At 38.2% G+C, this 23,154-nt stretch overlaps 1 protein-coding gene across 2 annotated transcripts in view; it reads right to left on the reverse strand.

The window, feature by feature from the left end:
• Positions 1 to 23,154, reverse strand: part of MTCL3 (MTCL family member 3) — a 48,790-nt gene that overhangs the window by 23,234 nt on the left and 2,402 nt on the right. Inside the window, exons 2-4 of one of the 2 annotated variants that reach the window (XM_071096417.1) lie at positions 21,669 to 22,855; positions 20,974 to 21,198; positions 19,036 to 19,194 (exon numbers count right to left, since the gene is read on the reverse strand). In XM_071096417.1, the coding sequence (XP_070952518.1) occupies positions 19,036 to 19,194; positions 20,974 to 21,198; positions 21,669 to 22,769 (1,485 nt within the window). In that variant the 5' untranslated portion in view covers positions 22,770 to 22,855. Of the gene's footprint in view, positions 1 to 19,035; positions 19,195 to 20,973; positions 21,199 to 21,668; positions 22,861 to 23,154 lie in introns of both variants that reach the window. The other variant, XM_011714055.3, reaches the window with a different exon arrangement.

Below are 23,154 nucleotides of genomic sequence, written 5' to 3' on the forward strand. Positions count from 1 at the left end.
TTAAAGGTCAGAGTATTCATTAATTTTCAAAATGCACTAATAGGATGTAGAAGCAAGTTTCTGAGGGTAATTCCCGGACTAGGTTAAATGTGATAGCCCACAATTATGCTTTAAAATTTTTGGAATTAGTTACCAAATTTAAAAATGTAAACCATTTACATTTGAAAAATCCAAATTTCCAGTTTAACTTGAAACATTTGAAGAACAGGTAAAGTTGGGTTGAGATTATGGCATGGCAACACTGGGTTAAAATTGAATATTAAGACATACACTCTCGGCTGGGCACGGTGGCTCATGCCTGTAATCCTAGCACTTTGGGAGGCTGAGGTGGGTAGACTGCCTGAGCTCAGGAGCTTGAGACCAGCCTGGACAACATGGTGAAATTCCGTCTCTACTAAAATACAAAAAAAATAGCTGGACAATGAGATCACTTGGACACAGGAAGGGGAACATCACATACCGGGGCCTATTGTGGGGAGGGGACAGGGAGGAGGTATAGCATTAGGAGAGATACCTAATGTAAACGATGAGTTAATGGGTACAGCACACCAACATGGCACATGTATACATATGTAACAAACCTGCACGTTGTGCACATGTACCCTAGAACTTAAAGTATAATTAAAAAAAAAAAATAGCCGGGCGTGGTGGTGGACACTTGTAATCCCAGCTACTCGGGAGGCTGAGGTACGAGAACTGCTTGAACCTAGGAGGTGGAGGTTGCAGTGAGCCAGGATCATGCCACTGCACTCCAGCCTAGGTGACAGAGTGAGATTCTGTCTCAAAAAAAAAAAAAAAAAAAAAAAAGACACACACAACATACGCTCTCCAGTTGGCCCCATCACTTCCAATATAGACAGCTTCACTCATTCATATACACTGCTTGGCCCCTAGTGACACCGGAATGTTCAAACTCTGCCCTGGACTGCTAAGGTCATGTATGTGGAAAGAGTCCAAGAAACACAACCTTCCGTACAGTGCCTTACAAGAATCTTTCCTACACTACCTACACCCTACCTGTGTTTTCCTGGTAACCAGGAGCTTGCTTCTCTATGAGGCAGGTGATGCATTCCCTTTACAGATGTCTCTAATGAATAACAAAGTCTTTATTTTGATCACAAATCTACTTAAAGTAAAAAACCACTTAAAGTGATTTTAAAAATCTAATTTATCTTCTATACGTGGTACATCTCTTCAAACATTGGAAGAGAGCAATCACATCTCAAATATTTTCTTCTTCAGGCCATAAACACTCCCCAGTTCTTTCAAACATTCCTCATATAATATGAATTAGTACCTAGTTTATGATCAACTAAACTTCCTAAGCCTTTTTTTGTGTAAATACCTATGAATGTATTTCACTCCTCTTGTATTTGTGTAAATTAAAAAAAAAATCAAATTTCAAGACATTGCATTAATTCATATTAAATTTCATTTTGTAAATTCAGGTTTATCACTCTAGTATGTCGACAACATTTCGATTTTTTGTTCTATCCTTGCTTGTATGTTCCTTGGTTCTTAGTAAGAAGAATCCTGCCTAGATATTTTTTAATTAGCATTGAGTAGGTATTTACTAGGGACATAATTGAACTAAGCTGAAAAAAAAAAAATCACAAAAAGAAAGACTGACTTAACTTTTTGTTACAAATATATGAAAACATCATCAATAAAGCATGACAATCACAACTTCTGTAATCTCTGTCCATGTACCATTAAGTAAAAATCATGAATAAAGTAAGATTATAGAATATTTTCTCTGCAATCTTAAATGGATTAAAAAAATTTTCTCTTCATGATTTGATTCTATATTAATTAGCTATTCTTGGGGATAGTTGATCTTCTTTGGCCTTTTCCAATTTTTATGATAAGGAGAGTAGAGACAGAAGTAATTAGCTTTATTTTAAAAATTGAGAGTACATTTAAAAGGGCAAAGAACAAAGTCCATCTTTTAAAAGCAAGTAACACATCCATGAAGTGTGTTTGCTTATGTGTACATTCACAGAGCAAATGTGCATAAGTGTATGTGCCTATGTGCATGTGTCTGCATTTGAAAATTGTATATGTATGCTGAAGCATATATGTGTCTGTGAATGTGTATATATGTATGTGTTTTAGGTTCTGAAAAGAATTTCAGCGCACTTTAAAAACTACTTAGCAAATTCTAAAACAAAAGGGTAATCAGAATCTCTGACATCCCCCTCTATCCATATACCAAACAGGTAATTTTGAAATGTATCACAAATATTAGAAGACATGCCCACTGAAGTAAGTTATAATTTGATTTTACTTCATGTTAACAGGCATCTTGATATCCTCTGGAATTGTACTGGTATGTGTTCAAGTCAGTCGGCTCATTTCTAAGTTATTTTAGAATAAATGGACAATCACTAAGTTTCTGAAAATTTAACTTGAACAAAAGTAAGTACCATATTCTAGGCTAAGGAAATTCCTTAGTCTCTTGATATAATGCTAACGAATACACATACATGCACATACATCTTTTTTAGATATGAGAGCAACTTAAGAACTACATATATAGTAGTGCCTTAATAAATAAAAAATAAGTACCTGGGGGAAATAAATGCATGTACACAAGAGCATGAGATATCACTGCCATAGGAATAAAATATTCCACATATTAATGAAGTTAAGGAAAGTAATCAAAGATGAATCAGACTTATTTCCTGAAGTATTATTTTTTAAAGAAAATTTACCCCATTCATATTGTTACTCAAATTGACAGAATTCTGAGTTAATATAGCATGAAGCTATCATTTACTTCTGATTAAAATATATCTGAAGGCAAAGACAAAAATGTAAACACAGTAATATCAAAAACTAAGGTGGCAATCAAGCATTAACCAGAATCTGAGAAAATTTTCTCTTAACAATAACATCAGCGGAATTCAAATGAGAAATATAAGCCATCTAATATATAGCCTTTAATGTCTGAAACAGAAGGATTGGACATGCAGACCAATAAAAACTAGACATCCTGTTTCTTCAAAGGTTAAATGTAAATTTGCTATATAACCCAGCAATTCCAATCTTAGGTACATACCCAAGAGAAATAAAAACGTATATCCACAAAGGACGTGCACAGTACTATTCCTAGCAGCATTGTTCATAATAACCAAAAGTTGGAAACAACCCAAAATTCCATCTACTGGTGAATGAATAGATAAAATATGATATCTGTCCAGTGGAATATTATTGGGCAATTTACAAAAAGAATGAACTACTGATACATGATATGACACAGATGAACTTGAAAAACAGTGTATTAAGTAAAAGAAGCCAAACCTAAGAGACCACATACAGTGTAATTCTAGACATTATATGAAATGTCTAGAAAAGGTAAATTCATAGATAAAAGAAGTAGATTAGTAATTGGCTGGAGGTTGTCAAAGGGAAGGAAGAAATAGGAATTAACAGTAAATGAGCATGAAGAATCTTACTACTATGGTAATGAAAACGTACTAAAACTGATTTCTGGTCATTGTTGTACAACTTGGAAGTTTACTACAAAATCACTGAATTGTACCATTGGAATGGATTAATTATATTATATGTAAAATATGATTCAACAAAGTTATTTAAAAAATCAGGCAACTAAAACTTCTGCATCCCAATCCTATTTTCCCCAATACATAAATAAGTATTGCACAGACAATACTGTAGCTCTCTGGTGGTTAAATATTCAAACAAGTAGGAATTAGGCAAGGAAAAAAAGGTAGGTGACTAGCTGTGCAATGAATCATGAGATATATTCTTTCCTTATCCAAACATTCAGGGGAAGAAACATAGGTAGAAAAGGCTTGGGAGCACCCATGTTGAGGTTTATTGTTTTTCATATATTAAAGGTAGGTAAAGAACAACTACACACTGCTTCAAATATTTCTAAGATATGTCTCCCTCAGAGTCAGTGTACCTGAGTGCTGCAGTAGCAGCCTTTCCTACTTCAAACAGGCCAGAACTAGCTGAATGTTTACAATCATCAGTAATTGAGCTGGAATTGTGCACATCAAGCTGTTCTATACCTTTGGCTCTGAGAAGGGACAACTAATAGCAAGTGGATAGTGAGAGGGACTAAGAAAAAAAGCCACATAGTGAGTATATAAAGCCAACATTGAATCTATAAAGAATGTTTGACATTCAATGATGATATTTTCTAAGAGAAAGAAAAAGAGAAAAAATCAATTCAAAAAGGAAAGGATAGTCTTTCTGACAAACGGTACTGGGGCAATTCGAGATCCACATGCAAAGGATGAATTTAGATCCCCAACTCACTCTATACATGAAAATGACTCAATTTGGATTGTAGATCTGAATGTAAGAGCTAAATCCACAAAAGTCTTAGGAAAAAAACATTGAAGTGAATTTTCCTGTAGGTTAGAAAAAGACATCTTAGATGTGACACCAAAAGCGTAAGTGATAAAACAAAAAAAATATAAATTGGACTTCATCAAAATCGAAAACTTTTGCACTTCAAAAGACACTATTAAGAAAGTAAAAAGACAAGCCTAAGAAGACGACATTTTCAAATCATGTATCTGATGAAAGACTTATATCCAAAATACAGATAGAGCTTAAATTGGAACTAAAAAATAAGTAGACAACCCAATTAAATATGGGCTAAACACTGCCAATACACATTGCACAAAATAAGAGATATGAGTGCACAATAAGCAGATGAAAAGATACTCAATATCATTAGGGAAACAAATTAAAACTACAATGATGTATCATTTGATATCAAGTAGACTAACAATAATAATAATAAAAAAGATATACAATCAGTATTGACAAGGGTGTGGATAAATTGGAACCCTCATCCATTGCTGGTGGGAATGTAAAATGGTGCAACCGCTTTGGAAAACAGTTGGCAGTTTCTTTAAAAAGTCAAACACAAATTCACCATATGACCCCCAAATTCTAATCTTAGCTATCTACCCAATAGAAATGAAAACATATATCCACACAAAAACTTGCATGTGTATGTTTATAACAGCATTATTTATAAAATTAGAAAGTATCCAATGTCCAAAAGCTGCTGAATGAATAAACAACATGTGGTATATATATACAATTGAATATTACTTGGAAATAAAAAGAAATGAATTACTGATACACGCTACAGGGATGAACCTCAAAAACACTGGTCTAGGTGAAAGAAGCCAGATACAAAATATGACATATTTTATGATTGTAATTATATGAGATATTCAGAAAACAAAAGCTATAGATTCCAAAAATAGATTAGTAGCTGATTGGGGTTAGAGCTAAGAACAGAAGGTGACTGCAAATGGACATGAAAGATCTTTACGAAGTGATGGAAATGTCCTAAATTTGGGTTATGGTGATGGTTGCATAACTCTGCATATGTACTAAAAAACCATTAAATTGTACAATTAAGTGAATTTATGGTATGTAAATCAAACCTCAAAGCTGTAAAAGTAAAATGCATCAGGATGACTTAAAAAGTCAGCTAAAAAAAGAAAAAGAGCCCCCAAACATTTCTGAAAACTATTTGCTATGAGAAACAGAAGATAGTTTTATAAAATATTGTATTCTTAAAAGGATAACAAAGATGGCCTCTATGAACTAACAAGAAAGTTGTAAGAGGAGATTAAGCTCTAAAGACTAGGAAGGTGTCAGGAATAAGAAAACTCAAAAAGGTCACTAAAATTCAATGCAAGAATGAAATTTTGCACTGATGTCTTTAAGGAGCACAACTGACATAGCAGAAAATTGATTCAATAGTATTGAAAACAAACTTGAAAATTTTCCAAGGCCACAGAGGAAAAGGACTAAAAAATGAAAGGATGAGAAGGTAGTAAGGAATACAAAGTGAAGAAAATGCTAAGAAGAAAAAAAGAGCACATGATTATCAAATCTATAATACAAGAAAGCTTTTCTGAAATAATGAATAAACAAGTGTTAATTTTCTGTATGTTCTGGACATGTTATAAACAAAGACCATCACTTAGATATGCCCAGGTGGTATTTCTGAACTGGGTATTCTTCTTTAGCTACTCAGATTCATGCTCGTTCCTTCTCTGCCCTGCTCTGTGCTCCAGGAGGCTGACTTCTGCAAACTTTACCCAGGCTTTCTCCCCACCAGTTGACGACTCCTTGGGTTTGGCCAATACAAGGCACTGGCAGGCACGCTGAGGGATGGAAGGTGGGAGAAGAGATGGTTCAGAGTATTTCTCCTCACTTCCTTTCTTTTATAACACCACATTTTTAGGCAGTAGCTAAGTCCCCTTCAGGCGATAGATCCCACTGGGAGGACCCTACTCCACGGTTAGTTTTCACTGGCCTCTACAATACTATTTCCTTAGCTATGTCTTCATTTCTCAGGGTGGTGATGGCTTCCAAGAGCAGCAAGTTTTTTCTGAATGCCTTGCCAGCCCTGGTTTGTTCCCATAATCCTGCCCACACCGCTGTAATAATCTCTTTTCATTTGAACCATCTTGGGTGAATCCTGTTTCCCACTGGGGAACTCAGATTAATATAAATGACGAAGAAAAATATCCATAAATACGTAGAGAGAAAATAATCTGACCTACAAAGGAATACAAGTCAGACTGATCTCATACTTCGCCATTGCAAAATGAATGCCAGGGCTAATATATAATAAGACAGATTTTTTTGACTCAATAATTTTATTCTGCCATTCCTGTGTGAAATCAATCAAAGGCTATTTTCAAAAGTACGAAGGTTCAGAAAATATTTATAAGCTTTTTTCCTGAAAAATAATGTCAAGTATTATCTAATCAATGAAAGATTATTTAAAACTATGATCTCAGAATTGTAGAAGTTGTGGTTTAAAATCATTGATAGCATTGAATTGTTTGAATACCTATAATTTTTAAAAAAAATTTTTTTAACTTTTGTTTTAAGTTCAGTTGTACATATGCAAGTTTGTTACATAGGTAAAATTGTGTCATGGGGGATTGTTGTAAAGATTATTTTATCACCCAGGTATTAAGCCTAGTGCCCATTATTTCTCCTGATCCTCTCCCTTCTCCCACCTTTTACCTTCCCACAGGCTTTAAAATGGAAAGTATATACTATAACAATGAAACATTTAGTATTAATAATTTTGTCTATAATCTCACATTAAATTAACAATGAACAGGCTGTAGTGTAAGGAGTTAAACTAACTGAAAGATTTTTTTTTTTTTTTTTAAGACGAAGTCTCACTCTGTTCCCAGGCCGGAGTGCAGTGATGCAATCTTGGCTCACTGCAACCTCCACCTCCTGGGCTCAAGCAATTCTCCTGGGCTCAAGCAATTCTCCTGCCTCAGCCTCCCAAGTAGCTGGGATTATAGGCACACGCCATCACGCCGGGCTAATTTTTCTGTATTTTTAGTAGAGACAGGGTTTCACCGTGTTAGCCAGAATGGTCTCGATCTCCTGACCTCGTGATCTGCCCGCCTTGGCTTCCCAAAGTGTTGGGATTACAAGCATGAGCCACTTCTCCCAGTCAATAATTTTCTAAGTTTCATTTTTGATTTTAACAGTTGGGAAAATTGAGAATTGTATATGTATTACAGAATAAAATTAACACTAGTAGAATTAAAAATAGGATAACTACTTTCAGAATGACTCTAGAACACAATTATTCTAATTTAAACTTAGTCATACCACTAAATGAATAAACCCAATAGCTATATTTTACCCTTGATGGATAATACTTTCCATATAACAGATACTCCTAAATACACACAAACGGATCACTTGATAAAGTTCTATGAAAATTTTTCTTTTCTTCATATGCAAAGAGGCAGTGGATACAACCACATACTAACGTATTAGTTGCTCATTATATACCTGAATAAGTAAGCAATTGGTCTAGTTATTTCTACTATTATTCAAGGTTCTTGTGTAATGTAATGGTAAGAAACTCTTCCTTTGTGAAGGAAAGAGAAAATTAACAGTTAATTGTATTAACCACTTACCCCCATGATTAATTGGCGACATAAACTTAAATAACTGAGCTAGCCAGCAGATCAATGTAGAATACTCCGAAGTTTTAATTTTAAGTGCTTCTAAGTTGAATCATGCTGAATATAAATGCTCCAATTAAGTGAAATATGTAAGTATAAAATAGAAAATGTCACGAAAGGCTAAATGACAACTTCAAATGTCATCTTCAAATGTCATTTACCATCTGGATAAAGATCAATTGAACTGACCCTGAAATGTAAAAATGGAACTAGGACAGAAGCATCAAATAAATAATTGTATTTCCATTCAAATTCAGTCAAGTCTAAGGTCTTCAACATATAACTGAAATTTTAATTTGGAAAATACTTTCCAATATACAGCAAAATTGCACATTATATTTACTCAAAAGTAATACCACAAGTATTTGAAAACAAAAGAACTGAGTAAATTATAATTTAAGAAGCTAAAGATGAGCTCCTATGACAGCAATCTTATCTTTCTAAAGCTCTTCTCTTGCCCAAACTTTTATTGATAATTTTTATACGTATCACTGTGTGTGTATTTGAATTAAATAGAAATATAGTTCTTAAATTCAGAGAACATTAAATTTAGCTGTGGAGTCAATAAAAACTACAATGCAATCTAAATTATCTTGTGCTTGACAACTTTTGATCAAAGAACAGTTCTTCTTTCTCTGCTACTCTGTTTCTTTTCAGGAAGCATATTTATCTAGCAGTACATTAGGAGAGAGCCATTTAATAGGACAAATCAACATAGTCAGCCCTGTTGCCCTGTTGATGAATGCCGTGGCAGGTAATGCAGCGGCAGGTAATGCAGCCAGATTATCTCCCTGTCCATCAAAACACTTGCAAATGGATCATGAAGCAGTAAGGACTAAATACAGGCCTAGTGGAAGAGGCAATGGATCAGATGGAAGAAGTTAGCATGGCTTTATAATGAAGTGAGATTTAAAGGAGAATTTCAGAGACTAATAGACATTCATGAAAAAATGGAAAGCAAAAGCATTTCAAAGTTCCATAGAAAAAAATGGGGTCCTAGATAGCTCCAAAATTTTATTCTTCAAAATTAGACTTCAAAATTCTTTCTAGGAATTTTCTTAATCAGCCAACCTACAGCTATGTGATAATAATAACAATAACATCTGATATGGTACTGTTCAATTTATAAAGCACCTTCACATATGTTATCTCATGTTACCCTTGTGAATAGACTGGATAGGAAAAATATTTATTTTCCTTTAAAAGGTGATTAAATTGAGAATCAGCTATTACGTGGCTTCTCTGAAGTAACATAGCTATTACATTTGTAAAAAGTGAGATAGAATTGACAGACCTGAAAACATTTTTCTAGCCCTTTGTTTCTAGTTTTTTTCTCCAAAGATTCCCTTTCTGTGAGATAAAATAGATTTTCCCTACAGCCACCTTGGAAGTCTTCTCTCAGTGTTTACTCAAAACATTCTCTGATAGACCCTAGAGTATTATAGAGGATTATAGATTCTAGGAGTATTGAGGTTCCCTAAAGAGGGTAGGTTATTTGTGGGTCAGGAAGAACATGAAGGTTATTTGTGGGTCAGGAAGAACATGAAAGTGGCAGGGGCAGCCTAGACTTTGCAGTGAGGCCACGCAGCATTGACTACTGGAGACCACGCATTGGAGGCAGACAGACTTAGGTGTGGGCCTGGCCTCTACTAACTGGTGACATTAACCTCTCTGAGCCTTGGAGTCTTCATCTCTAAAATGAGGCTATTAGCAACATAATTATACATAAACTATCTAGTTCAGCCACTGGCATGTAATTAGCACTCAACACTGGTGGCTACTGAACCATTGCAGCCCTGGGGTAATTTTCCATATCTCTCCAGCCAAATTAGCTGCTAAATCAATTGTCTCAGACATTGAAGATATAAAGAAAATTCCAATGGATAGTCTTTGGGAGTGACAGGATCTGCAGTCTTCTCTCATTCCTTAAACTCGCATTTTACATTTTTTCACCAAAGCACAAAGAAGTTAAACTGCAGAGCTGATGCCCAAGATGTCAGAGTCGTCTTCTTGTTCTTGGGTTCCCGTCCTCATTCCCTTTCTCAAGAATCCAATGGTACCTTGTTTCAGGGAAGACCTGTTGTTTCTGTGGGATAAATGGAATCTGAGAGATGCAAAGTGAGTGCTAGAAGTTTCTAGAAGGTAGTAAGGTCTTGGGAGACCTCTATTTCTGGAAGTGGGGTGAGGCTGGAGTTACCCATCCACTTCCTTTTCATTATGTTTGGATTGCACTAAGCACCATAAAACAGCCCTGGTTCACAGCCACTTTTTTTTTTTTTTCTTTCTGCAAAATCAGGCATGAACACCTTGCTTAATTACGATTTATTCTCTTTTCAAAATTACTTATCGTTTATCAACTTTGTGCCCTGTTCTCTTTTGGTTGTTATAGACACAATTAATAACATGGACTCAGTCTTTAATCTCAAGGAGTTTACAGTCAAATGCAGGAAAAAAGTTATATGCAAATCAAGTAAGAAATAATTATTGTAATATTACAGAAAAAGGTGGTCTCATTGCCTATATGCTGGGAACTGAACTAGATGCTGAGGGTGACACAGTGACCAATGTAAGAGGGGCTCTTGTCCTCTTAGAACTCACAGTCTGGTTGGTCTTGTGAGGACTTCATGAGAAGTATTTGGTACAGTAATGTATATGTGCAGCTACAGTCGAAGTACTTTAGCTGTCTTTCCTATTAGAAAATAATTAACTTGTGGGCAAGGACTACCCACCTGGTGACATTATCTGTTATTCCTTATACACATTATATATATGCTTCATAAATAGTTGCTAAGTGAAAGTCAGATCCAAGTTTATATGTTTTAATTTTTTTCTAAAAGGCTGAGACAGAAATAAGATGTTATTTCTGCCACTAGTGGGAGCAATGTCATTCACAGGCAGCCAAGGGTGGCCACGGTAGAGGGGAGTGGTGGAGAATAGTGTCGTTTATTACTGCCCCAAAGCCTGAATGCACCACATGGACTATTTAGTTACAACTGTGCCCTGAGAATCTCTTAAGGAAGGGATTGAGGTTGTTTAATTGATGTCTTTTCTGCATGAGGTTGATGTCTGTCACACATACAAAGGCCAAGTAATCTCAAAAAAAATTTTTATTATGCTCTTGAAAACATAAAGACTTGCATCTTCAAAAAACATCAGAGAAGTCATAGGGAATAAAAATAAATTTCAAAAATAACAAAATACAAACATTTGGATGTTTAGCTGAGGATCAGCGCTGGTTAACGGCCACATTCTGTGGTGAGGGCCTGGGAGCCTTCCAGGGGCAGGAAGCATAGGCAGATTTCATCCTAAGAATCATATGGTTAAAAACCCCACCTCAAGACTTTCTGCAGAAATTAGAATGTTTAGTGGCCATCATTCAACACATTGGTTTATTTACTGGAATAGATGATGAATTCTTTGGTTACTACATAGTCTTTATAGCTTCCTAGAGTGTAGAGCCAAGGCCACATCAAAAGGCATGGCTGGATTATTAGAGAGGTTCAACTTGTACTCATTCCCACATATCAGGTCTTCAGTTGTAATTTCTACAGCACTAGCACAGGCCCTGAATGCTGAGTAGCAACAGAGAGATAACTGTGTGTCTTACTTCCTGTGTTAAAAAATGGAATCAACCTAAATGCCTATCAGTTATAGACTGGATAAAGAAAATGTGGTACATATATACCACGGAATACTATGCAGCCATAAAAAGAAACAGATCACATCCTTTGCAGGGACATGAATGGAGCTGGAGGCCATTATCCTTAGCAAACTAACGCAGGAACAGAAAACCAAATACTGCATGTTCTCACTTACAACTAGCACTAAATGATGAAAATGCCTGGACACATGGAGGAGAACAACACTCATTGAAGCTTTTCAGAGGATGAAGGGTGGGAGGAGGGAGAGGATCAGGAAAAATAACTAATGGGCACTAGGCTTAATACCTGCATGATGAAATAATCTGTACAACAAACCCCCATGGCACAAGTTTACCTATGTAACAAACTTGCACTTGTACCCCTAAACTTAAAAGTTAAAAAAAAGACACATGTTCCTCAAATGTCCACTTTTTTCAATTAAAAAATGTGTTATCTGGAAAAAAAACTTTCAGTAGGGACCTTCAGTGGGTGCAAACTTGGAGTTTAATGCAACATTTTGCCATCTATATCTTTATATCTTCTGTGTTATCTACATGGCCACACTACACCAGGCATTCAAAAAACAGCTGTTGACTGACTATATGAAAAAATAATTGCAGTATTTAAATAATAGTAATGAAACTGAATTTTACACCTGACTATGAAACGTTCAGGGAGAACAGAGATGGATAACTGACAAAGTAGAAAATGGTACATTTATAGGAAGCTTCGAGAGCACTCAGTTTAATTTCTGCATTTACATATTAAAAGCTGAGGCCTATACATTTTAAGTTGTTTCTTCAAGGTAATAGGGAATGACAAATGAGGTCTCAAAGCTAGCTTCTAGACTCCATGATATGTGTGCTTTCTAACAATCACACTCAAATTCATGGCTAATGAAAAACTGACTATTCTCTTTTCTGTAAAATTTTAACTCATAATTTGTTGATTCTATAGAAAAGACCTGTCAAGTATTTAGAAGGTTCATTTATCCATGATGGTTGCATGTAAAGTCTGTGTATAACTACAACATTTTGTTGTACTATATTGATTTTCTTCATGATTGCCCCAGAGGCCTCACATAAAACTCAGTGTTGCTTCTACATCTGGTCACAGCTAGGAAATGACTTCTTTCAATATTTGGTCCCCAGGCTTGAGTGATACTAAACTCAGAGCTGTTTCATAACAATGTACATCCTATGGATTAAGTTTTTCTTCATCTTCCCAGCGTTTTAACCTAATTTGAAAACCCTTATTTCAATAGTTTTATGGCTTTATTGTGAACCATTTCAAATTCCCCCCACCCCCCCCACCTTTATTTTACTTTATTTTATTTTATTTTATTGTTTGAGATGGAGTCTCCCTCTGTCCCCCAGGCTGGAGTGCAGTGGCGCAATCTCAGCTCACTGCAAGCTCCGCCTCCCGGGTTCATACCATTCTCCTACCTCAGCCTCCTGAGTAGCTGGGACTACAGGTGCCCGCCACCATGCCTGGCTAAGTTTTTATATTTTTAGTAGAGATGGGGTTTCATCGTGTTAGCCAGGATGGTCTCGATCTCCTGACTTCGTAATCCGCCCGCCTCGGCCTCCCAAAGTTCTGGGATTACAGGCGTGAGCCACCATGCCCGGCCTCAAATCCCCTTTTAAGGTAGGTTGGATACAGAAGTCAGAGAAATAAACAACACTTTAGTAACTATATAAGTAATATACTTCCATGGAGATACTTAACATGGATAAATTGCTAATCTCACAGAGGTGAGTCACTCAAAGTTCAGTCTTGAGCCCTTGGACCAAGTCAAACTGGCCTCTAAGAGTTCAGGGTTGGAGACTTAACTCTTATTAATATGCTTCATCAGCAAAAGCAACAAAAATTTAAATATGCATGTATTAAACAATTTTTTTAGAAAGCCCATTACATTGCAAACATCCAAATCAATAGATATTTTAGATGCAAACTGGAAATGTACTTAATAGGAGATGCTTAATCAGGTAAAAGCCTGTATTTGTTCAGCACCTTACAGTTTCAATAATATGAAGTGCAAAATTTCAGCCAACAAAGGAACTGGAATCTGATCAACAATGTGGGGGTGTGCCATGCTGTCCTGTATTTTTATGTAAATAAGAAATTTGAAGTATATAATAAAAGTTCATTATATTGCACAAAAATAATCCACCAATTTCTGATCTGTGTACTACTTTGCTTCTGATGGGGGCTTGGCATCTGGGTAAAAGAGTCATTTACATGCGACTGAATATTAAAGATCACTTCAGAGTACATGGAACTGTATATCTAATTTCATTAAAAAATCCAATAAAATTTATAATGCCTACATAAATACATCTTTAAAATGCATTCATAACACATGGCAACTTCCTGGAAGACAAGCTTTTCTATGCTTACCTGACACACTCTTCCTTGTTTTTAATTTAGTCTCTTATTCCTGCCCATGTTATTCAACAAACTATTGGCCCTGAGAAGATATGACTAAAATAATAATGTTTAATTGATGCATCTAAATATATGTATGGCCATTTCATTTTAAAATATCAATGACTAATGTTTTATTTTAAAATGTTAAGTAAACTACCAGAACCAGGGGAAAATATTTGCAAGAAATGTCCCATCAAACTGTCTCTTGAAATGCTTCTTCACTGATTTATCATGCAACATTTCTTTTTCACATTTTATTATTCAGGAAAACATGCCCTATGAGAACCAAGTTTAGTTATGATCAGTTCTTTATTTTATATAAGAAAATAAATAGGTAATTATAAGCATGTAGTACAGAATTTGCCTATTAAAGTTTTCCATTTGTAAAGATAATCTGGGTATACAGATATACCCTCAAGGGACTCTAAAAAACAAAAAAACAGAGATGCTGTTAAATTTATAGTACTAATTACTTTTGTGTTCTAGAATGAAAGTTCATTGTAATAGATAAGATCTATTATACCAAGTGCACAAAAAATAAAAGTCCAAGATAGATGGTGCTATTTCAGTAGGCCAGTTAAGAACCTTCTGGAGCACAGACTGAAAAAAGTTAAGAAAATTATTTTCTTTTAAGAATCTTGTGTATGGGTGAGGTATGAGACAATATAAGGAGTACAGATTCTGAAAAGAAAAAAGATCTGATAAACGGTTCTCATCATCATCATCTTACTCTTTCTTTTCCTTGCTCCTCTGTTGGTGAATTCTTTGCTCAAATATCTGTTATCAACACTTCACCAAGCAGCAGACCTTAAAAGTGACACAACATCACCCTTCTTCTGTTGATGATTACAAGGAGCTTCAAAGCTTTGAAAATAAAGTTCACTGCTATAGCAGCAGAACCTCATGACAGACAGTGATCCTCAATTTAATTGGAGCAAAAACTCACTTCTCACAGAGAATCCATTGTCTAAAGCCTCCTTCATAACCTCACTTTATCCTATTTGTGCATGAACCCATTCTGGCATTCAAAGAGCTACTTGTTGTTTACATGACATAACTTTAACAAAAACCTCTGTCTCTTTGATCATTTCCAATGTTGAAAGATAGATTGCCATTTTCTACAGGTTACAGAAAGGTAAAGGCATTCTTCTACAGTAAGAAAGCATACTGCTGGTAGCAATCAATGTTTTATAATTGGGATGAAAATGCTATTAAGATTCAAAGGCAGCATTTGAAGAGGTCCCTCCTGTTTGTAGTTGATCAAATATCAGCTATTTCAATACAAGCAATGAGATGCAACAGATGCCGCTAATTACCTCCATTCTGCCTCTACTCAATTCTTCTTACTCCCAGGTGCCTACTCCATCCTCTCAGGGGCAGAAGATAGGCAGATAGATGTGAGGAGGTGCACAGGACCTTGTGCAGCCACCAATCCTGAGAGCAATTGGTCAATACCTTTGAAGCTAGTTAAATTTTTAGTAAACAGTTCTAAACTCTAGCAGATGGTCTATTGGTCCCAGTGGTGCTGTTCAACATCTATATGACTCCATATAAAGATCTAAAATCTTGGAATTGGAGGATTGCTTCTCTCAAGTATATTCTACTTAATATTTTATGATTTTACTCTATAACTAGTGTCTTTTCTCTTAATGGAGAGCTTGGCCTGGTTCTACTTTTCTCCTTTAAAAGAATGACATGAAGGGATAACAATTCATCTCTGATCAAATTAACCAAGTTGGTTAACACTCACCAAGGGCTTGAATATGTTTTCATTTTACAACCAATGAAGCAGATGGTTAACTGAAGTTGTTGCAAGTCATCCAAGGAGAAACTTACAACCCTTATCTACAGAGTAAGCCAGTTATAATTGCAGCTCAGTTTTAATATTTATCTTCTTAGAGCATTATAAAATTATCATTGCAAAAATATTATCTAAATGGAACATTTCTGATTTCTAAACATGTTGTTAAACTACTCTTTCTATTTCTGACATTTTTCTGAACACTATGAAGGTCAACCTCAAATGGGTAATTATAGAGCACTCCTACAAGAATATTATTTGGTTTTCCTTTATTATGTTAAGTATCCTCCAGATCTTTATCTTCCACTCTTTCTCCCTTCCTCTGTTTTTTTTTTTTTTAATTTCTGTTCCCCACCACCTTCCATCTTCTCAAATCATGAATGCCATTTTCTTAATACAAGATTACTTTAAAGGCTGATGTTCTGCATATATACTCCTAAATTATTTTTACTTTTATTGTTGTATTCCCTAATCAGGCATTGGCATTTGGTTTTTTATAACTCTAAGGAGAATTAAATTTCCTCTTTGGTACAAACATCTATACCCACATTGCTTGGTACTGGAATAGCATTTTCCCAACCCAGAATTAGAGCCCTGAAGGAAACAGTCACCGGGAAGAGTGTGAGCAAAAGAATCAAGGAAATGCATCCTTACAATCTCCTGAGGACATTCCCAAGTTCTACCCTTTCCTCCTGGTGGCCAGATTATTTTGGCTTTTATTATAAGATGGGAGAGGTCCCATCGTTCTGGCTAACGGATAGACAGTCTATGCATATTTTCCCCTTTAATAGATGTAAAATGAAAATCAGAAAGCTCTTATGCCATTCTTAAGTACAATTTTCCAGGTATCCACTTAAAACATTCACATGACACCAAATTACAAGGCATTTCTTTTTTATCTCTGGTAATCAAGCAAAGTTTGTTTGTTCTTGAATGTTTTAAATTGTATAAACAAGGAATATGAGAGAGTACAGTAATGTATGAACAGGGAATGGCGCCTATGAGACTGACGATGAACTTTCTCTTTGCTTGCTCACAGGAAGCTATCAGATTGTTGCTCCTGTGGGTTGAATTCTGTTCTCTCCTTCTACCCTCCCTATCAAATTCATATATAGAAGTCCTAACCCCCAGTTGCTCAGGATGAAATCTCATTTGGAGACAGGGTATTTAGAGGTAATCAAATTAAAATCAGGGTTGGGTGCGACGGCTCATGCCTGTAATCCCAGCTCTTAGGGAGGCAGAGGTGGGAGAATAGCCTGAGCATAGGCAGGTCAAATGAGGTTCTTAGGGAGGACCCTAATCTAATATCACTGATATTCTTACAAAAAGGGGGAGTCTGGAAACAGAGAGCTACAGGGAGAAAGGCATGTGACCATGAAGATGGTCATCTACAAGCCATAGAGGGAGGCCGGGAACATATCCTGTCTTTACAGCCCTCAGAAAGAACCAACCCTACTAACGTCTTGATTCCGGACTTCTAGAGTACAGAACTGGGAGACAATTCATTTTTTTCTGTTGTTTAAGCCACCCAGTTTTTGGTATTTTGTTACAGCTACCCTAGAGAACTAATACAGTTACCTACTTTACTTTTTTTTCTATAAATGAAAGTCAATTTTTGACATACCTTCAACTGTACATTATTGTTGAAGAAATATATACTTATATCTGTATTAATTTCATATTTGATCTCTTAACTTCAGGGAAAAATCTTTGCCATCCCTTAAATGGCAATGTTCTGAATTTCATGAGAAAAAGTCTTATATACCAGAAAAAAGATGTTGAGAATCATCAAAAACAACCTTTCAGTGTAGAACTGGATAAAAGTAGACAAGTAGAAGTTACAGGTCTTTTAAAGTCATCCAGTTACTGGTGAAAATAGATCACACAGTTCCCAGTCTCCATATTTTTCTACTATAGCACAGAGCAACTCCTAGCTAGTAGCCAATGATTTCATATCATTAAAATTTTTTTTTTTACTATTTTGTTATGTTAAAAAATGTTTAAAGTCAGGATAATATAAGACAGATGACAAAAAAATAGTTTACTCCACTGAAACTGTATTCTGCAAAGTCCTAACACATATTCTTAATCAGACTGTTGATATTTTCACTGCTACATGGTAGATATATTTTTGTACCATTTTGAGATAAGCACAGCAATGACAGGTGGGTCAATACCTCAGTCTGTGGAAAGATTAGAATTTTCTTTAGAATTCTGCTGATTCAAGCAGAGGAAATTTTTCAGAAGACAACTTGTGCATTTGCTAATTCTCAATGGTAGTTTTCACAAGTTGCATTGTACATGTTCAGGTAGCTATCAAAGAAAAGTATAATTTAATTCTAATTAAATTGCTATTTATCTTAAAGCTAATCATTTCTTGATAGATGTTTCTGTCTCTTTTCTTCTCCATTTCTTTATCCTGATTCTATTCTTTTAGAAGACTCATGATAAATACATTTGGAATCTTCAAATAGCTGACATGAAGGAGAACTTTGACTCTTCTACCCTAAAGGGTATAACTAAGATGAACTGGCTAAAGTTACAATTAAATATATCTCATGTAAAAAAAGAAAAAAGGAAAATCTTTAAACAGAGCTATGATATGATACAATTGGCTGCTGTGAAATATCTTCAAGGATAGTCACTGGTGATATTCTAAGCATTAGAACAGTGTGGGAAGGGGTGGCTTTGCTATAGACAGACTTCAAGCAATGACTGAATTAGATCAAATGGACCTTAGAGTCTTTTCCATCCTAAAAATTCATGGTTCTATGAACTCAATAGTAATCTCATGGGGCTAATTATTCCCCTCAACTATCACAAGGCTCATTCCTTGACACTCTTGACACTCTTGGCATTTAGTATGCTCTGGAATTTATTTAATTAACATACATTTAGAAGACACAGAGATGAAACACAGAGATCAGTCAAAGCTCGTACATGTCGAGTTAGACACAGTGTTTAGGTCAGAATCTTTTGTCGCTACTCATTTATTGGTAAGAAATGATGTATTTTTTACTATTTGGGAAAGAGTAAAAAATTGTTCTGCAATCATAAAATAAATTTTTTAACAGTCATATTAGTCCTTGGGATTCTTTTCTAATGGGCTAAAAATACATAGTACACCATGAAATAATCAAATACTAACCTCTTTCATTTTTTCCAGTTCATTCTGTAAAGCTTGCTTTGCAATTTCAACTTCTATGAGCTGTTGCCTCAGTTTCTCATTTTCATCTTCTGTTGTTGTTCTCTTTTCTTCCACATTTTCTAATTCATGATGAAGTCTCACAGATACATCCTTTGCAACCTGAATTAAGGTGTTTGTAACAATAAAATATAATTAATGACTATATAATAAGGGCTAAAATTTTATTCCTATTGAATGCATTAAAACCCAATATTTATATAGTGCTTACCATGTGCCAGGCATTATTCTACAAACTATACATATAAGCCATTCGCATATATCAATCATTTAACCCTATAAAAATCCCATGAGATAGGCACTATTACTCCTGTTTTGTAGATGAGGAAACTGAGTCTCAGAGAGGTCAAGGTCACACAGCTAACGAGTAGACACTGCGGGGCTAAGAGGCCTAGCAATCTGGCTCTAAATTTTGTTCCCTTAACTTCTGCACTACCCTGTGGTAACAAATGTTGCACTGGATTTTATCACATGTAGAGAAATTTCACAAATCTCCTTTACTTCAACAAAACTATGAGGTAGATGTTTCTATTATAATCTATGTTAAAGAATGAAAAATTGAAGTTTTTACAAGTAGTGGGTTGGGCTTGAATTTCAATCTTATAACTAGAATTCCAGTTGCTTAATGTTAGGAAACATTTTAGTCCTTGCGATTATTACTTTTTGAATGACTGTGCATTTTTGCCTCATGTTTTGAGATTATCCTGGAAATTCTAGCGTTTGGAAGAAAAGTGGAGCAGCCTGGTATAGAGGCTTAGGACACAGGTTGTGATTTTGGACTGAGTGGAGAGTGAGCCTGGCACCTATTAGCTGTTTTTCAGGCCTGGGCACTTAACCTCTGTAAAAGGTGTAGCTTCTGCAGCTGGAAAATGGTGACTGAATAATCCCTACATTGTAGGATTTTTTTCCCTTGAGAATTACATGAAATAATAACGTATGTAACAGTGTTTGCCACAGTGCTTAGTACATACTAAACACTCAACAAATGTTAAGAAAAAAGTCATACGTCTTTCATAAAATGTTTACACATAGCTTTCTTCAAAATAAAGAAAAATTACATGTGATCTTTAAATCTTGATGAAGTTAATGCAATGAACAGTATACTTATTTGGTGCAAGGAGATTAAGTTTGCATTGTCAATGAATCTGCCTACAGTCAGACTGAACTGGAGACCACACCTGTCTAGAAAATGCACTTGAAGGTTGAGATTTTTCCACTGGAAGAAATTCTGAAGGAGCGACTTCACTTTAAAAAATGAAATTCTTTCATTTACCTCACACCAAACAGGCTGCAAGTTGGTTAGTTGGGGGGTTTTTTTGTTTGTTTTTGTTGTTGTTTTTATTTTCTCAGGGAGTCACCTAAGTGGCAAGTGCAGAAAAGAAGTAGTACTGGAAGAAGGAGGTGGAGTGGACACTTGCTGAAATAAATCTTAACTCCAGAATCTCCCTAGTGCAGTACCTATTTTGGGTTTCAACTCCCCCAGAGGAGTCCTTTTAGTGGCTCCTGACTGCCCGATTCCACCGGCATTCTCTCAGTAGACAGACTAGGGCAGATCAAAGGCTAGAGCCTGCGCTCTGCCACGCCCTTGCTTCTGCCCAGAAGGGAGCCTTCTTCTCATCACCTCTTGAAGAGCCACCTTGCTCCCAGGAGAGCACACTTAGCTCCTTTGCTGCCAGGCCCTCCACACACTCTGCACTCTTTAGAGCCACCTGCCAGTTCTCTCCCTTCTGAGACCCTAGTATTTTGTGGTTAGCGCTACGAAACTGTGTCCCTAAGGCTCCTTGCCAGTCGCCAGTCAAGACTTCTCAGCCTAAAGAGCCCTTGGCCAAAGTCCCCACCCGCCGCCCCTGCCGCGCGCCACTGAGCCCCCGCGCCGCAGACCTTGAGGTCCTGCTCCAGGCTGCGCAACAGCTCCCCGTCGATTTCCCCGGTCTGGGCGTAGCGGAGCCTTTTGCGCTCGGCTTTGCGGAGGCGGTACTGCAGGATCCGGCAGTTTTTGTTGGCTCTCTCCAACTCGTGGCGCATTTCCTGCAGTTGACAGGCATCCTCCTCGAAGAAAGTGTCCCTCATCTCATCCATCTCGGTTCTCAGCTCATCGATCTCGTTCTGAGGTGGTGACAGGCCGCGTGTCAAAATCAAACTCGCTTCCAGCCCTTTCGACACACACCATGCACACCCCATTCCAATTTCAAATTCTCAGCTTTAATTGCCCTCTCTCCACGAGACAGGAGTGACGAGGAGCTGAGTGTAGAAGAGGAAATTGGGAAAAAAAGGCCCACTTTAGGCCCTCTCTCATTCTCTTACTCTACCTCTCTCCAGGAAAAAGTGTGACAAACCATTATAATTAAAGAAACGGAGGCCCAGATTAGAATTTAAATGAAAACCTTGCGTTACTGAGAGCAGATTCAGTTTCAAATTTGGACAAGGCCTAGGAAACCCCCTCCCTCCTTTCTTGTTCTCCTCCCTCTTCAAGGCTCCCTAACAGGTTAGCAGCCTCTCACCCCCGCCGGGACACGCCCTAATCCTCCCAGGCCCACTCTTCCCATCCCCCAGCCGGATACCCCCACCCTCCTCACCTTCAGAGTCTCGTTTTCCTCTCGCAGCTTCTCCATCTCCTCCTGCATTTCTTCCTGCTCTTGGAGCTGCTGCGGGTGCGGCTGCGACGAAGGGGGCGCTGCCGCTTGCATGCCCCCGCCGCTCGCACTGCCCTCTGAGCTCTGCTGGGGGCCCTCCGCCGCCGCCGCCATTGGGGAGGCGGAGGGGACTGCCAGGGTCTCACAAATGGAAGGGGCACCAGAGACCGGGGAGCTGCGGCTACTGCTGCCGCCGCCGTTCTTAGCGTGCATCTGAGCCGCGGCCGCCGCCGCCGCTGCCCGCTCCTTCTTGAGATGGAACTGGATGAGCTCAGACTGCAGACATCCTTCCTTCCAGTAGCTCCCTCCACTACCGCTGCCGCCCCCCGCAACGCCGCTTCCGGAGTTTCTGCTGCCGGGTCCTGGGGTTTTGCCCGCAGAAGAGGAGGATGGCGAAGGGGAGGCCCCCTCCCCGCCGCTGCCGCCCCTCTGCTGAGCGCGTACGCCTTTCCCTCGCCAGCCCCTGGGCGGCGGCGGCTGGGGAGCGCCCACCTCCCTTTCCCCGGAGCCGCCGCCGGCTCCTCCTCCTTCCCCGCCCCCTCCTCCCCCTTCTCCTAGCGGAAGGGGTTCCCCGAGTTTCGAGGGCACGGACTCTAGCTCCCGAGGCGGCTGCTCGGGCGGTCCGGGCCTCTTGCCGCCCAAAGAGGCCAGGGTCGCGGCTGGGGCCGCTTCAGCACCAGCAGCGGGCTGGACAGCTCCCGGAGCGGCCCCTTTGGGCGCCAGGGGCGTCGCCTTGTCGGCCCCGCCTCCGCCTCCTCGGGCGCCGGCGGGCGGTCCCGTGCGGCTCCCAGTCTTGTTACCCTGCTGTTGCTGCAGCTGCAGCTGCTGCTGCCGAACAGAATTGAGTTTAGTGCCGGCCCCCACTGGGGACCTGGTGGCCGCGATTGTCTGTCGCAGCGAATTGTCCCTCGGTCTAGCGGGTGACTGAGCTCGCTGCTGCTTTCTGCTGCTGCCCTCCGGGTGCAGACGAGCCTCAGTGGCTGCAGCGGCGGGAGGAGCTGCTGCTGTGGCAGGGGCAGCGCCCCCAGTCGGTGGCTGACTCATGGCTAGGAAGAACCTACCAGATGCGATTTGGAATAGCCCATTACTAGATCATCCTCTTCCCTCTTCACCGCCGCCAACCTTCCTTCCTAAGCTGGGACAGAAACAAAAGGAGAGAAGAACACAACATGTCTGCGTTGTTGCACAGCAAAGGGTGATATTGCTGTACAAGAGAAGCCCTCAGAAAATGATGAGATTTGGATGGCGCTTAGTAGAAGCTTTGACTTTAGGAATAGGACGCAGGGCTGTCTTTAGGAATAGGATGCAGGTATGCCAATTCTCATTTTGCCCAGGGTGGCGCTGTCTCCATCTCACTCCACCTTAGCAAAATGACGGATCTGAAAGCAGCAGAACCTTACATTCTCATGGTAGCAGGCTTTGGAAAGGG

Source organism: Macaca nemestrina, chromosome 5 (genome assembly GCF_043159975.1).
Source record: "Macaca nemestrina isolate mMacNem1 chromosome 5, mMacNem.hap1, whole genome shotgun sequence".
Classification (NCBI taxonomy): domain Eukaryota; kingdom Metazoa; phylum Chordata; class Mammalia; order Primates; family Cercopithecidae; genus Macaca; species Macaca nemestrina.